The sequence below is a fragment of the Salvelinus alpinus genome, chromosome 30 (assembly GCF_045679555.1).
Source record: "Salvelinus alpinus chromosome 30, SLU_Salpinus.1, whole genome shotgun sequence".
Classification (NCBI taxonomy): domain Eukaryota; kingdom Metazoa; phylum Chordata; class Actinopteri; order Salmoniformes; family Salmonidae; genus Salvelinus; species Salvelinus alpinus.
In genome coordinates this window covers 39,915,123-39,926,635 of record NC_092115.1, presented here as the reverse complement: position 1 = coordinate 39,926,635, position 11,513 = coordinate 39,915,123, and the positions used below count along the sequence as shown (strand labels likewise).

The following is an 11,513-nucleotide window of genomic DNA, read 5'->3' as shown; positions in this document are numbered from 1 at the left end:
CTGTATTCTATTCCACTGTATTTAGTCAATGCCACTCCGACATTGCTCGTCATAATATTTATACATTAATTCCATTATTTTACTTTTAGATTTGTGTATTGTTGTGAATTGTTAGATAGTACTAAACTGTTGGCGCTAGGAACACAAGCATTTCGCTACACCCGTAATAACATCTGCAAAATATGTGTATGTGACCAATACAATTTGATTTGAACAGACCTTGAGGTTGTCAGACACGTAGCCATGTTAAAATACTCCAAACCAGAAGGTGTCAGTAGCAGTAGCGTTGCACGGCAATGCATGTTTAGTTCATGGTCTAGATTCCATTGTTCGCTAGCTCCGCTGTTGTTGTTATTTTGTAGAAAGCCGTTGTTGATACTATCCAGATGGCCACAGCTAGATAACTACATAGCAAGATGACGAAGAAGAAATTTAATTCGCTCTCCATAATCCCATACTGCCACTACCAGCCCATCGCTAGCTAGCTAACGTTAGCATATTCGCTAGCTAGCACAACATAGCTAGTTAGCTAAGGACAATGCTCCCGAGTGGCGCAGGCACTGCGTCTCAGTGCTAGAAGCGTCACTACAGACACCCTGGTTCGAATCCAGGCTGTATCACAACCAGCCGTGATTGGGAGTCCCATAAGGGCGGCGCACAATTGGCCCAGCGTCGCCCGGGTTTGGCCGGTGTAGGCCGTCATTGTAAATAAGAATTTGTTCTTAACTGACTTGCCTAGTTAAATAAAGGTACAATTTAAAAAATGCACCAACTCGGCAGCTGTTTCATGGAAAGTAATCCATTGTGATTTAATTATGTCAATACTAGCTACAGTGGGTAGCTTCCTTGGAAGTATTTAGTGTGCATTGCGTCTGTGCACTTAGCTAGTTACTATCTAGCTAGTTAGTTTATTAGCTAGTTACTATTGCATATGAAGTGTGACTGGCTCATGACATTTAACCGTCTATGTATGGATAAAATGTCATATTTTTTCAATTTTGTTGTCACTCCTGTTGGCTTCCCCACATGGGGGTTCATGCTCTCTGGTTGGCTCAAAGTCAAGTCATTGTCCACTGACGAGCATTGAGATTCTGACAAGTAGAAAAGACAGGATCGTCGCTATGGGATACTTATCCCACTGTGATAAGTATCAAGCAGCAGTCTATCGGTAGTGAGATTATCAGTGTGTTTCATGCTGAAATTAAAATGGAATTGTATTCAACATTCGTGAAACACAGTGCACGTGAAGCTAGCTGGAAGGTTTTCAGCAAAGGATTTCTGTGCGCGGATAATGTCCAAGAGGGATAGCATCTGTGCATCGTGACTAGGTGGTATCCCAAATGTTTCACTTTTATACCTTCATGATTTCATACCCGGATATGCGGTATTATCTCGGTATACTTTATACAATGTGAAATCGCCACAGTAAATTCTCAGATCTTCACAATATATTGGGTTTAGGGGTCGATTTGGGGACCAGTGTTTCCGCTGCAGTCATTTAGCCACGGCAAAATTATTGCCGCCACGCCCCAAAAATATGGACCCTGAAAAAATATTTCTGCCGAAGCGCACTTTGAAGATGCTATAACACTTCACATTTACTAATGAATAGAATAATCCGACAACCCCATAGTAGAATAGTTTATCTATTTACCTATTCGGCTTGTGTGTTGTATATGAGAAATATTCCTCTCAAGGCGCATTCATGTTGCAGAAACATCCAAGCAGTCAATGCACAACAATTCTTAATGCAATCTCGAGAAAACAGCAGTTTTAATGGCCTTTGTTAAAAAGAGGGGGATCTACACCATTTTAAATAGTTTTTTTTTAACAGTGTCATGGTTAGGCACATTTACAGCTCTGAAATTCTCAGTGAGTGAATAGGGGAGAGTGGGGCTAAATGTAACACGGTAACTTGGGGTAAAACGCCACCCTACCTACAAAATATTTCTGGGGGACTTAAAAAATGGTGAGACTGATTACATTTTTAGTTGAGCAAGAGTAGTGGCAACCAGGGAAAGTGTTGTGGAAAAGGGTGGTTTCTGTGAGAAGTACAGGCAGGGGACATGTTACCCTGGCTGGCGGCATACTCATTTACATTACATTTAAGTCATTTAGCAGACGCTCTTATCCAGAGCGACTTACAAATTGGGCTGGCGGCATACTCCAAGTTACCCTAACAGGTAGGCCTAAATTATATTCACTGTGTTTATGCAAGTTTTTTGGGACATAAAATATATCAATAGGATGCTAACAAGTTAAAATATCACATTTAGCTAATGATTGGCCCAATAGGGTAAATGCAGATGGGCAACCCCATACTTTAGCCTATTTATTTGTAGCCACTATGCTGCTGCATCATCAGTTGGGCTACCGGTGATAATGCTTCTTGCTAATAGCATACCTGATAATATGGACCATGCATAGGCTATATGCATTGTCCAATATGTTAAAAATATTTATGTTATTGGGCTTATTTTCTTTCATTTTGGGGTAGAATGTCCTTTTTAAAATGTCAGCAGAACTGAGCTTCTCAGTCCTTCTAAATATAAATTCTCACCTTGGACTCCCCTTCACTCGCCCACCCCCACTGTCTGAAATCAATTCTGTTGCCTGTAGGTCAGTCTGTGCTGTCAGAGGCAGGCCAAGATAAATGGGGACAGTGTGACCAAAGCTGCAGATGTCATCAGACACCAAGACACAACTCCACACCAGGGCAATGACACGAGAAACAACATGCTTTCACCTTTTTCAATAAACTTAACTGGACTTTTCACCCTGATCTTTGACATCTTTTTTAAAATAACTGTTGTGCATTTTATGTATTTTTGGGGGGGAATTGCTCAGCCAAGGAATCAGGTGGAGAAATGGGAAATGCAGGCATGAGAAATGAACATTTCTCTTATATTCTCCACATTGTTATTCCTTTGTTAGTTTGAAGTCTGATTTATTTTCTTTTTAAAGTAAAAAATGTCTCTGCTTTTCATGGTCCGTTTTCAATAATGGCTGCTGTGACTACTGCTAGCTAGCATGAGGACGAAAACGGCAGTTTTCTGGGGAAGCTAGTAGGGATGCACTGATATGACATTTTTGGCCGATATCCGATATTTTCCTTTCCAAAAAGAATCTGATACCGAAATGTAACATTTTAGCGGTCTTTTAAGCATTCTAGTACAGTTAAATAGTTAACACACACACATGGACGCAGCATTCTAAGGCACTGCATCTCAGTGCAAGAGGTGTCACTACAGTCCCTGGTTCGAATCCAGGCTGTATCACATCCTGCTGTGATTTGGAGTCCCATAGGGCGTCGTCCGGGTTTGGACAGGGTAGGCCGTCATTGTAAATAAGAATTTGTTCTTAACTGACTTGCCTAGTTAAATAAAGGCCACACACCACACTGACCAAAAAGTTATTTTGTTGGCATTTACGTATGTCCCCATTACCAGTAAAACATAATCAAAACCTATTTCCTTCACTTGCTGTGCTGTTTCATTGTTCATTTGTTCAGTTGTTTCATTCTCAACCAGGATTTCATCATACATGTCAAGCAGTGAAGTTTCAGCTCTGTCTGTGTCCTCTCTTCCTCGGTGCGCACTGTCACTGTTGGGCCGATGCAGGTATTTTTTTTGTAGTTAATATCGTCAGTTTCGATATGCTCACCGGTATATCGTGCATCCCTAGAAACAAGTAATATTTCAATCTTCTTGACGGAGCAGTGTGGATAAGGTACAATTTGGAGGACAGTGGCATATCCCATCCGTGCATTGAGGTATGTTTTCGACCCATGTGTCGCACCGGCTCAACAGTGTCTTATTGTAACCATGATTGCGTTCAGACTTCAGAGTAAACAAGCGCAACGGTAGGGTCAGTATCTTCTGGCAAACCTGACATGATGGATAGTTGTTTTCTGGAAAAAACTTGGTATTAGGTTATTTCATCCAGCTTGGTTGATTTTTATATTTTATTATTGTTTTAATTGTAATGTAAATTGTTCTTCCTGTTGTGAGAAAATGTTTGTACTCAGGTCTCCATTGGGAATGCGATCCTGGTCTCAATTGGGATACCCTGAATAAATGCAAGTTTTAAAGTGTTTAGTGTGAAATCGAAATAATTTTGTACAAACATACAGCTAAACTGATGAGAAAAAGACTAGAAAATGTAGCTAGATTAAACAACATTAAAACACTCAACTGATCCCAACAAAGACAGGACTTCAGTTGGGACTAGTTTGTGGACCAGCGGATGAATTGCTGTCCACTTTATGTAACAGTGGTCTAGCGTTGCGGAGTGATCTTATGAGTGTCTTGACAAGAGAAAGCAGGGAGGACAGCTGACATCGAAAAGGAAAGCAGATCCACAACAAAAAATTATAGCCAAATATTTAAAACCCATGCAGATTCCCGAATCAACAAAAATCGAGCGATCATAACCTGCAAGAAGCATGGAGAGGAAAAGGTGGGGTTGTACGACTTGCTCGAATGAGTTGTAAGGACAAGTAGCTAAGTAAAAAGACGGTAGCTAGCTAATGTTAGCTGGTCTGCAGTAGGGAAGCATGTCTCTAGCTAGCTAACGTTGTTTCTCGATGGAGTAGCCGAGACGTTAGCTAGCCACTAAAGTAAGACATCACCCACTTAGGTAACTACGTACCAAAAATGTAAATGATCAGTGTCTACAGATTGCGTCAAATTTGATGAGTAACCATTAGATAGCGAACGATAAGTCATTGATTGCTAACTTTAGCTTGCTAGCAAACGTCAGCTCCCCGCACATTTGACAACAAATTAGCAAGTAACGTTAGCATCAGTAGCTTTCTGTTACAAGTCTTTGTTTAGATTTGTGTAAATTGATTCCGATTATGTGGACTTTATACTACATTATCGTGGGTGCAGTGCTGCGGGTTACCCACGACAGTAGCTAGCTAACGTTCATTGTTTACTACTATGCAGGGGTGAAAGTAAGTTGGTCAGGTACGGCGTCCCGGCAAAATAAATAGTGGGGGTACGCCGTACCGGTAAAACGTGAGCCTATCACAAATAATACATGCCCAAACAACTATAGTGTATTACACCATTATTTAACAATTCTGCATGTCAGCCCCTTGAAGAATTTGCGAATTGACTGGAAACTGGGTGGTATACTGTCCCCATTGCGTTGTGGTTTGAGGAGAACGCGTACATTCAGTCAAGGCCGTGATGAGTGGCGGAGAGCTCGCGGACAAGGCTGAGATTAGTGACGGAGACCGAAGCGTGCGTGGACAACAGTGAATGCGTCAATTCAGGCTACAAGTGTAAGCCTAATGACAATCGCAGAATGGCATTACAATACACGTAGGTGTTTTGTAACAGATGTCTCTAACGTTGATCAAATTGCTGGTGCACTGTTGGTTTGGATGCTGAAATTATTTTGTGAGCGGACGAATGTGCGCGGGTAGCCTACAGGAGCGCATTTGTTAAGTGATTGTTTGACAATCAGATGAGAACATCTGGCTGGTTGTGTTTATGCCACATTAAAAGGCATAGGTGGCGTGACCATAAGGCTAGGGGAAGCTAAGCTTTCGCTAAAGTGAATTGAATTAAACTGGCAAAATTATATAGCCTAATTAGCTTCTATCTATACCGAAATAAATCAAATCATTCAAAATAGGCTACTACACCAGAAAGCATGATTTGGCCACAGAGGATCATTAGCGTCTTTCTCTCCAGGGATATGGCCGATGTTCTCAGCTGGTGCCAATAAAATAGGCTACTGTTCGCTCAATTCAGTTAAGAATTTTGACAAGTAAAAGACAGATTGGAGTCTTTCATTGGCATCTCTTTACAGCAATAGCCATTTGCTTTCCAAACGGTTTTTCCGCGATTGTGTTTTTTAATATTGCGATATGGCTGGATAGGTCTCCGCTTTTCACTGACAGTAGCAACTCAACAATCATCTATCCCGACTGTAGGCTATGCAATTTAAAACAATCCACTGGGTGAGTGCGTATTCACTGTCTTTGTCATTGGGTTTCTTTTGGATAGTAATTTCCTCCTCCAGGGTAGATGGATGTTGAATTGTATTTCGTAGGCCAATTATATGGATCAGACATCGTTTTTATTGATCTTTTTGGTAGTGTCAGCAGAGTAGGCTACCCTGTAAGGCACTTGGGTGTCCTATACCAGTAAGAAATGAAATCTACTCTCACCCCTGCTACTATGGTTGTTTTGCAGGCTGAGGCTCTTTGATATAACCCACTGCTAACACTTCAATACAAGGCTCTTGCTTGTCATTCTATGCAGCTCATATCATGTTTTGATATGCATAAATCATACATTTTCCGAATGTACACTGCAATCTAGAAAATAATCAAAACAAGAGTTTAGATGGACGTTATGGTTTGTGAATTAGGTCCATTTGTAGTCTTGTCAGTGCAACACCACTGACCTCATCAATAGGTTTGTGCCTCTTGTACCTGCAGGTTTGTGCCTCAATTCATTGCCTATGTTTTTTTTTCTCCCGATGGCCTGTTTTCCTGCCCCTTTAGTGACCCTGGAAAGAGATTCCTCAGCAAGCCCCAGCTAGCTCGTTACCTGGGCAACACCATGGAGGTGCACGCCATTGACCCCCGTGCAGGAAGGATGCTAACGAACAAACTGCACAGGAACAGGCACAAGCATCGCTATGACAACAACAACCATCAGATCAAGGTGAGGGAGTTTGAGTCCAGGATCATGTGTAATCTGTTTGACCATTGAGCTATGATCCCTGACCTGTTTTTCTCTGTGTTGAAGGTCAAGCCAGACCTGAACACGACACTACCAGTCCGACAGACAGCATCCATCTTTAAACAGCCTGTCACCAAGGTGACCAATCACCCTAGCAACAAAGTGAAGACAGACCCCCACAAGGCTGTCGACCAACCAAGACAGGTGAGTCCAACGATGCTCTGCGCTTATTGGTTGTGATGTAATGATACCGTGATGTTATTTATTTAATTGCTGCCAAGTGGTTGGTAGATTAAGTCATCTACTCTGGCCTAGTCTTTGAAAACGTATTATTGCAAATTGGGATGAGTCACTCGATTTATCAAGCTGACTTAAATGTCCAATGCAGCTGTTTTTATCTCAATATCAAATAATTTCTGGGTAACAATTAAGTACCTTACTGTGATTGTTTTCAATTAAAATAGTCAAAAAGAAACTAATAGCTTCTTAGCAAAGAGTAATTTCTCAAGAAAGAATTTTGCTAGGAGTGGTCTGAGTGAGAGGCCTAATTGGATGAGCATAATGGGAGGGCTATGTAACCTGAACTAGCTGTTAGAGGTTTTCCATAAATTATGAAGCACATCATGATGTGATGTGTTTAAAGTCAAATGGCGAGCTGTTTACCCGCTGTTTGTCCTCAGCTGTTTTGGGAGAGGAAGCTGAGTGGTCTGAGTGCATTTGACATTGCAGAGGAGCTGGTCAAGACCATGGACCTTCCCAAGGGCCTACAGGGTAAGTACACACAGCAGAGAGTACTTGAGACTCACATACACATAAAACCAATGTTTTGGGATTTGATGTGTGTGTTTTATATCTGACTCTGTGAATCTCCCCCCAGGTGTTGGGCCTGTGTGTTCAGACAAGACCCTGCTCTCTGCCATTGCCAGCGCCCTGCACACCAGCCCCACACCCGTCACTGGTCAGCTGACCGCAGCCGTGGAGAAGAACCCTGGGGTATGGCTCAACACCACCCAGCCACTCTGCAAGGCCTTCATGGTTACCGATGACGACATCAGGTAAAGTACACACACAACTCAGTGGTCTGGCTCAACAACACCCAGCTACTAGCTACTGTTGGGCCTTGTTGTTAAAGGGATAGTTTACCCAAATTACAAAATGACACATTGGTTTCCTTACCCTGTAAGTAGTCAATGGACAAGGTATAACAGCAATTCATGCTTTGGTTTAGTTTGCTGGCAACGTTTTAGCATTAATGACAAATCCCAGTCATGGGACCGATGTTAGCATTTTTTACGCATCATGTCCAAATCATCCGAAATAATCTAAATTTGATTGTGAAGCAATCACTTATAGATGATTTCCAAATGTGTGAAAAATGTGCCACGTATCATGTTCAAATCAACAATAAGTGACAATGTTGAGCTTCACAATACATTTTAGATTATTTTGGATAATTTGGACATGATGCGTAAAAAATGCTAATATCGGTCCCATGACTGGGATTTGTCACTAATGCTAAAACGTTAGCATGTGGAAACAGTTCCAGGCAAACTAAACCAAAGCATTGGATTGCTGTCATACCTTGTCCATAGACTGCTTACAGGTTAAGGAAACCAATATGCCATTTTGTCATTTGGGTAAGTATCCCTTTAAGCCTGCTCACGAGGACTGTCATCCATCCATTGCTCCCTAACCCCTCTCCTCTCTCTCTGGTGTATGTAGGAAGCAAGAGGACCTGGTCCACAGTGTGAGGAGGAGGCTGGAGGAAGCTCTGATGGCGGACATGTTGGCTCACATAGAGGCCTCCACCAACGAGGCAGAAACAGACGCTCTGAAGGAGGAGCAAGCCGAGCAGGATGACAAGGAGGACGTATAGCAGAGGTACAGCAGAGCAGCAGAACGTAGAAATGAAATGGCTAGTTACTTTGTCTTTAAGAAATGGCCTAGGTTCTGTTGTGTGGGTTTGTTAGTAATACTTTGTAGCGAGATAACCAGGGTAGCTAAAGTCCAGAATTTAAACGTTTACATAATTCTGTGATTGCCGGTAGTAACACGCGACAGACAAAAAAAACGATTGATTTACTTGCGATCATTTTTCTCTCTCCTACAGGGTTGGTGATTGCTACAGAGAGCTGCCTGGAGCACAGTATTCTACCCATACACACACCAATACACATACAGGACATTCACCAGGATCTGACTAGCATCTGTCAACATGAAGGACCCTCTCTTGTCTACGTCTCTCTGAATTGTTGTTGACCGTTTTCAAGACAATCTAAATATATTTTTGACCAATTTAAATGTAATTTTGAATAATTTTTTAAAGCCCTTAGGCGAGGCTTTGACGTTCAGAGTTCAATTCACTCATTTTTACCCTCACTAATTGTATGGAATGTGGAGAAGTATGTATGGTGCTTTAGGCAATATAGTCTTGCCCTCTTGTGAAGACAAGTTTAAGGTTAAAACAGAGTTAATGTGTGTTTGTCTGCGTGTGTGTGTTTGTGTGCGCGAGAGAGGAGAAGAGTGTGTTTTTGGGAGGGGGAGAGAGTATGTGTTTATGGGGCACCACTCGGCCCATTCCAATTTTCCATCTGGTACCACTCAGTATCCTTTGCCCAAGTGGATAATTAGTGGGTGTTTAGAGGGGTGCATATTGGGCAAGGGACCACCTGCTGTAAGATGACAGTTAGAGGCTCAAAACAGACTTTGCAAAAGACTACCTGTTTCAGAAATCAGTCATAGATAAGCATGCATCATATGATCTATTATGGCTCTTGTTATCTCTAACTAATAATTGGATTCTGTGTTCTCCAAACTGTCTTCTGGACGGTCATGAAGAGTGGTGCTCTACACAGAGGTTGAACAGGCTCTCATGTCTCAAACTCTCCCATAAGTTCAAAATGGTGCTAATTTAGTCTGTTCTCATCTTTCTAGATGTATTTGCTTTCATGTTACATTGATGATCTGTCAATAGGTGCGACGGCTGACGTAGACGGCTACTCTGAAATAGTTGCCTATTTGGGATTTTGTATTTTTTGTTGTTGAAATCGTTGCTGTGTGGCAAGTCAAAATTATGCCATAGTTATTTAACATTGGTTGTTTTTAGTAGGTTTTAAATGCTGACATTTTTCCCTAAACTTGTTCTTGATTTGAGTTCTGAATGGGAAGATTGTGGGAAGACTGTTAGAATGATCCCTCCATGAAATGTTATTGTTAAAATTATGCTTTCTAGTTAAAAAACCTTTGTTTCCATAGAGGGATTTGTTAAAATTTTCTCTTGAAATTTGAGGTCAAACATCAAGCAATTAATTCTGGATGATTCTTTTTTTTCATATTACTAAAATAAATGCTAACTCTTTTGTAATTTGTGTGTTTGTGTTCTTTTAGACCAGGGGTATTCAACTCTTACCCTATGAGGTCCAGAGCCTGCTGGATTGCTGTTCTACCTGATTATTAATTGCACCCACCTGATGTCCCAGGTCTAAATCAGTCTGTTATTTGGGGGGGAACAATGAAAAAAGCAGTGGGACTGGCTTTGATGTCCAGAGTTGAGTTTGAAGGTTTTAGACACTTGGTTTGTGAGAGCAGTGGACAACCTGTAGAAGATTCATCACTAGACTTGTCTGGTTTTGTAGGCCACCTAGCCAGTCTTGAAGTCAGGGATGGGCAACAACAAAACAAAATTTATTTTTATTTAGGAACTCTGTAGGGGTCTCAACTTACTGTTGAAAGTTAGAATAGTAGAATACGCCAGGTGAAATTTGGTTGCTCATCAGCAGTTTTTCTCTTCAATTGGTCACTGACAGTCACTCAGATAACATTTTTTAGATTGGTAAATTAGTCTAGCCAGCTATGTAAACTTGCATCAATCATGGTTAGTCACTCATTAAAAACTTCAAACATTTATCTCTGCCCCATGGCAAAATGAGTAGAATTAAATGAAGTTATACTGAACAAAAATATAAACGCAACAATTCTGTAGATTGTACTGAGTTATAGTTCATATAAGGAAATCGGTCAATGGAAATGCATGTATTAGGCCCCTAATCTATGGATTTCACTTGACTGGACAGGGGTGCAGCCTTGGAGGGCATAGGCCCACCCACTTGGCAGCCAGGTCTGCCAACTGGGGAGCCAAGCCCAGCCAATCAGAATGAGTTTTCCCCACAATAGGGCTACTACGCAGCCCCCCCCAGACGATCCCACTGGTGAAGAAGCTGGATGTGGAAGGCTGGTGTGGTCTGCGGTAGTAAGGCTGGTTGGACGTACTGACAAATTCTCTAAAACAACATTGGAGGCAGCTTATGGTGCAGAAATTAACATTGAATTCTCTGGCAACAGCTCTGGTGGACATTCCTGCAGTCAGCATGCCAATTGCACACTCCCTCAAAACATGAGAAAACATCTCTGGCATTGTGTTGTGTGAAAATAAAAGTGGCCTTTTATTGTCCCCAACACATTTTTATTTGATTTTTTCTCTTTAAAAATATATTTCACTGTGACCTGCTGCTGACTGTCAGGCAGTGAAGCAGGCTGTTGCTGAGTGAGTGAGTGGTGGGGAGAGCCAAAGGGGTGTGTATGTTGAGATAGCACAATAGTTATTGGCTGAGTCACTTGATTGAGAGGAGAGAGAGCAGCACGAATGCACTTTGTAGGTAGGCTATTTAGATTGTCATTATGGAGAACTATTTCCAACCCTTTTTCCATAAAACATATTTATACGCTAGAACTGATACACATCATTATAAACTGGGTGGTTTGAGCCCTGAATGCTAATTGGCTGACAGCCGTGCTATATCAGACCGTATA

The 11,513-nt window shown here is 41.6% G+C and overlaps 1 protein-coding gene across 1 annotated transcript; it reads left to right on the top strand.

Moving 5' to 3' along the window:
* The first annotated feature begins 4,233 nt into the window (after positions 1 to 4,233).
* Positions 4,234 to 10,068, top strand: LOC139559611 (methyl-CpG-binding domain protein 3-like). Its single transcript, XM_071375757.1, has 7 exons — positions 4,234 to 4,458; positions 6,524 to 6,686; positions 6,771 to 6,908; positions 7,385 to 7,475; positions 7,582 to 7,759; positions 8,427 to 8,585; positions 8,815 to 10,068. The coding sequence occupies exons 1-6, from the start codon at positions 4,445 to 4,447 to the stop codon at positions 8,578 to 8,580; spliced, it is 738 nt and encodes a 245-aa protein (XP_071231858.1). The 5' UTR covers positions 4,234 to 4,444; the 3' UTR covers positions 8,581 to 8,585; positions 8,815 to 10,068.
* Positions 10,069 to 11,513: the final 1,445 nt, after the last annotated feature.

Bases quoted from the DNA above. Each gene is read 5' to 3' on its own strand.
- LOC139559611 (XM_071375757.1), top strand. The intron at 6,909-7,384 runs GTGAGTCCAACG...GTTTGTCCTCAG, and splicing joins CTGTCGACCAACCAAGACAG to CTGTTTTGGGAGAGGAAGCT. The intron at 7,760-8,426 runs GTAAAGTACACA...TGGTGTATGTAG, and splicing joins GTTACCGATGACGACATCAG to GAAGCAAGAGGACCTGGTCC.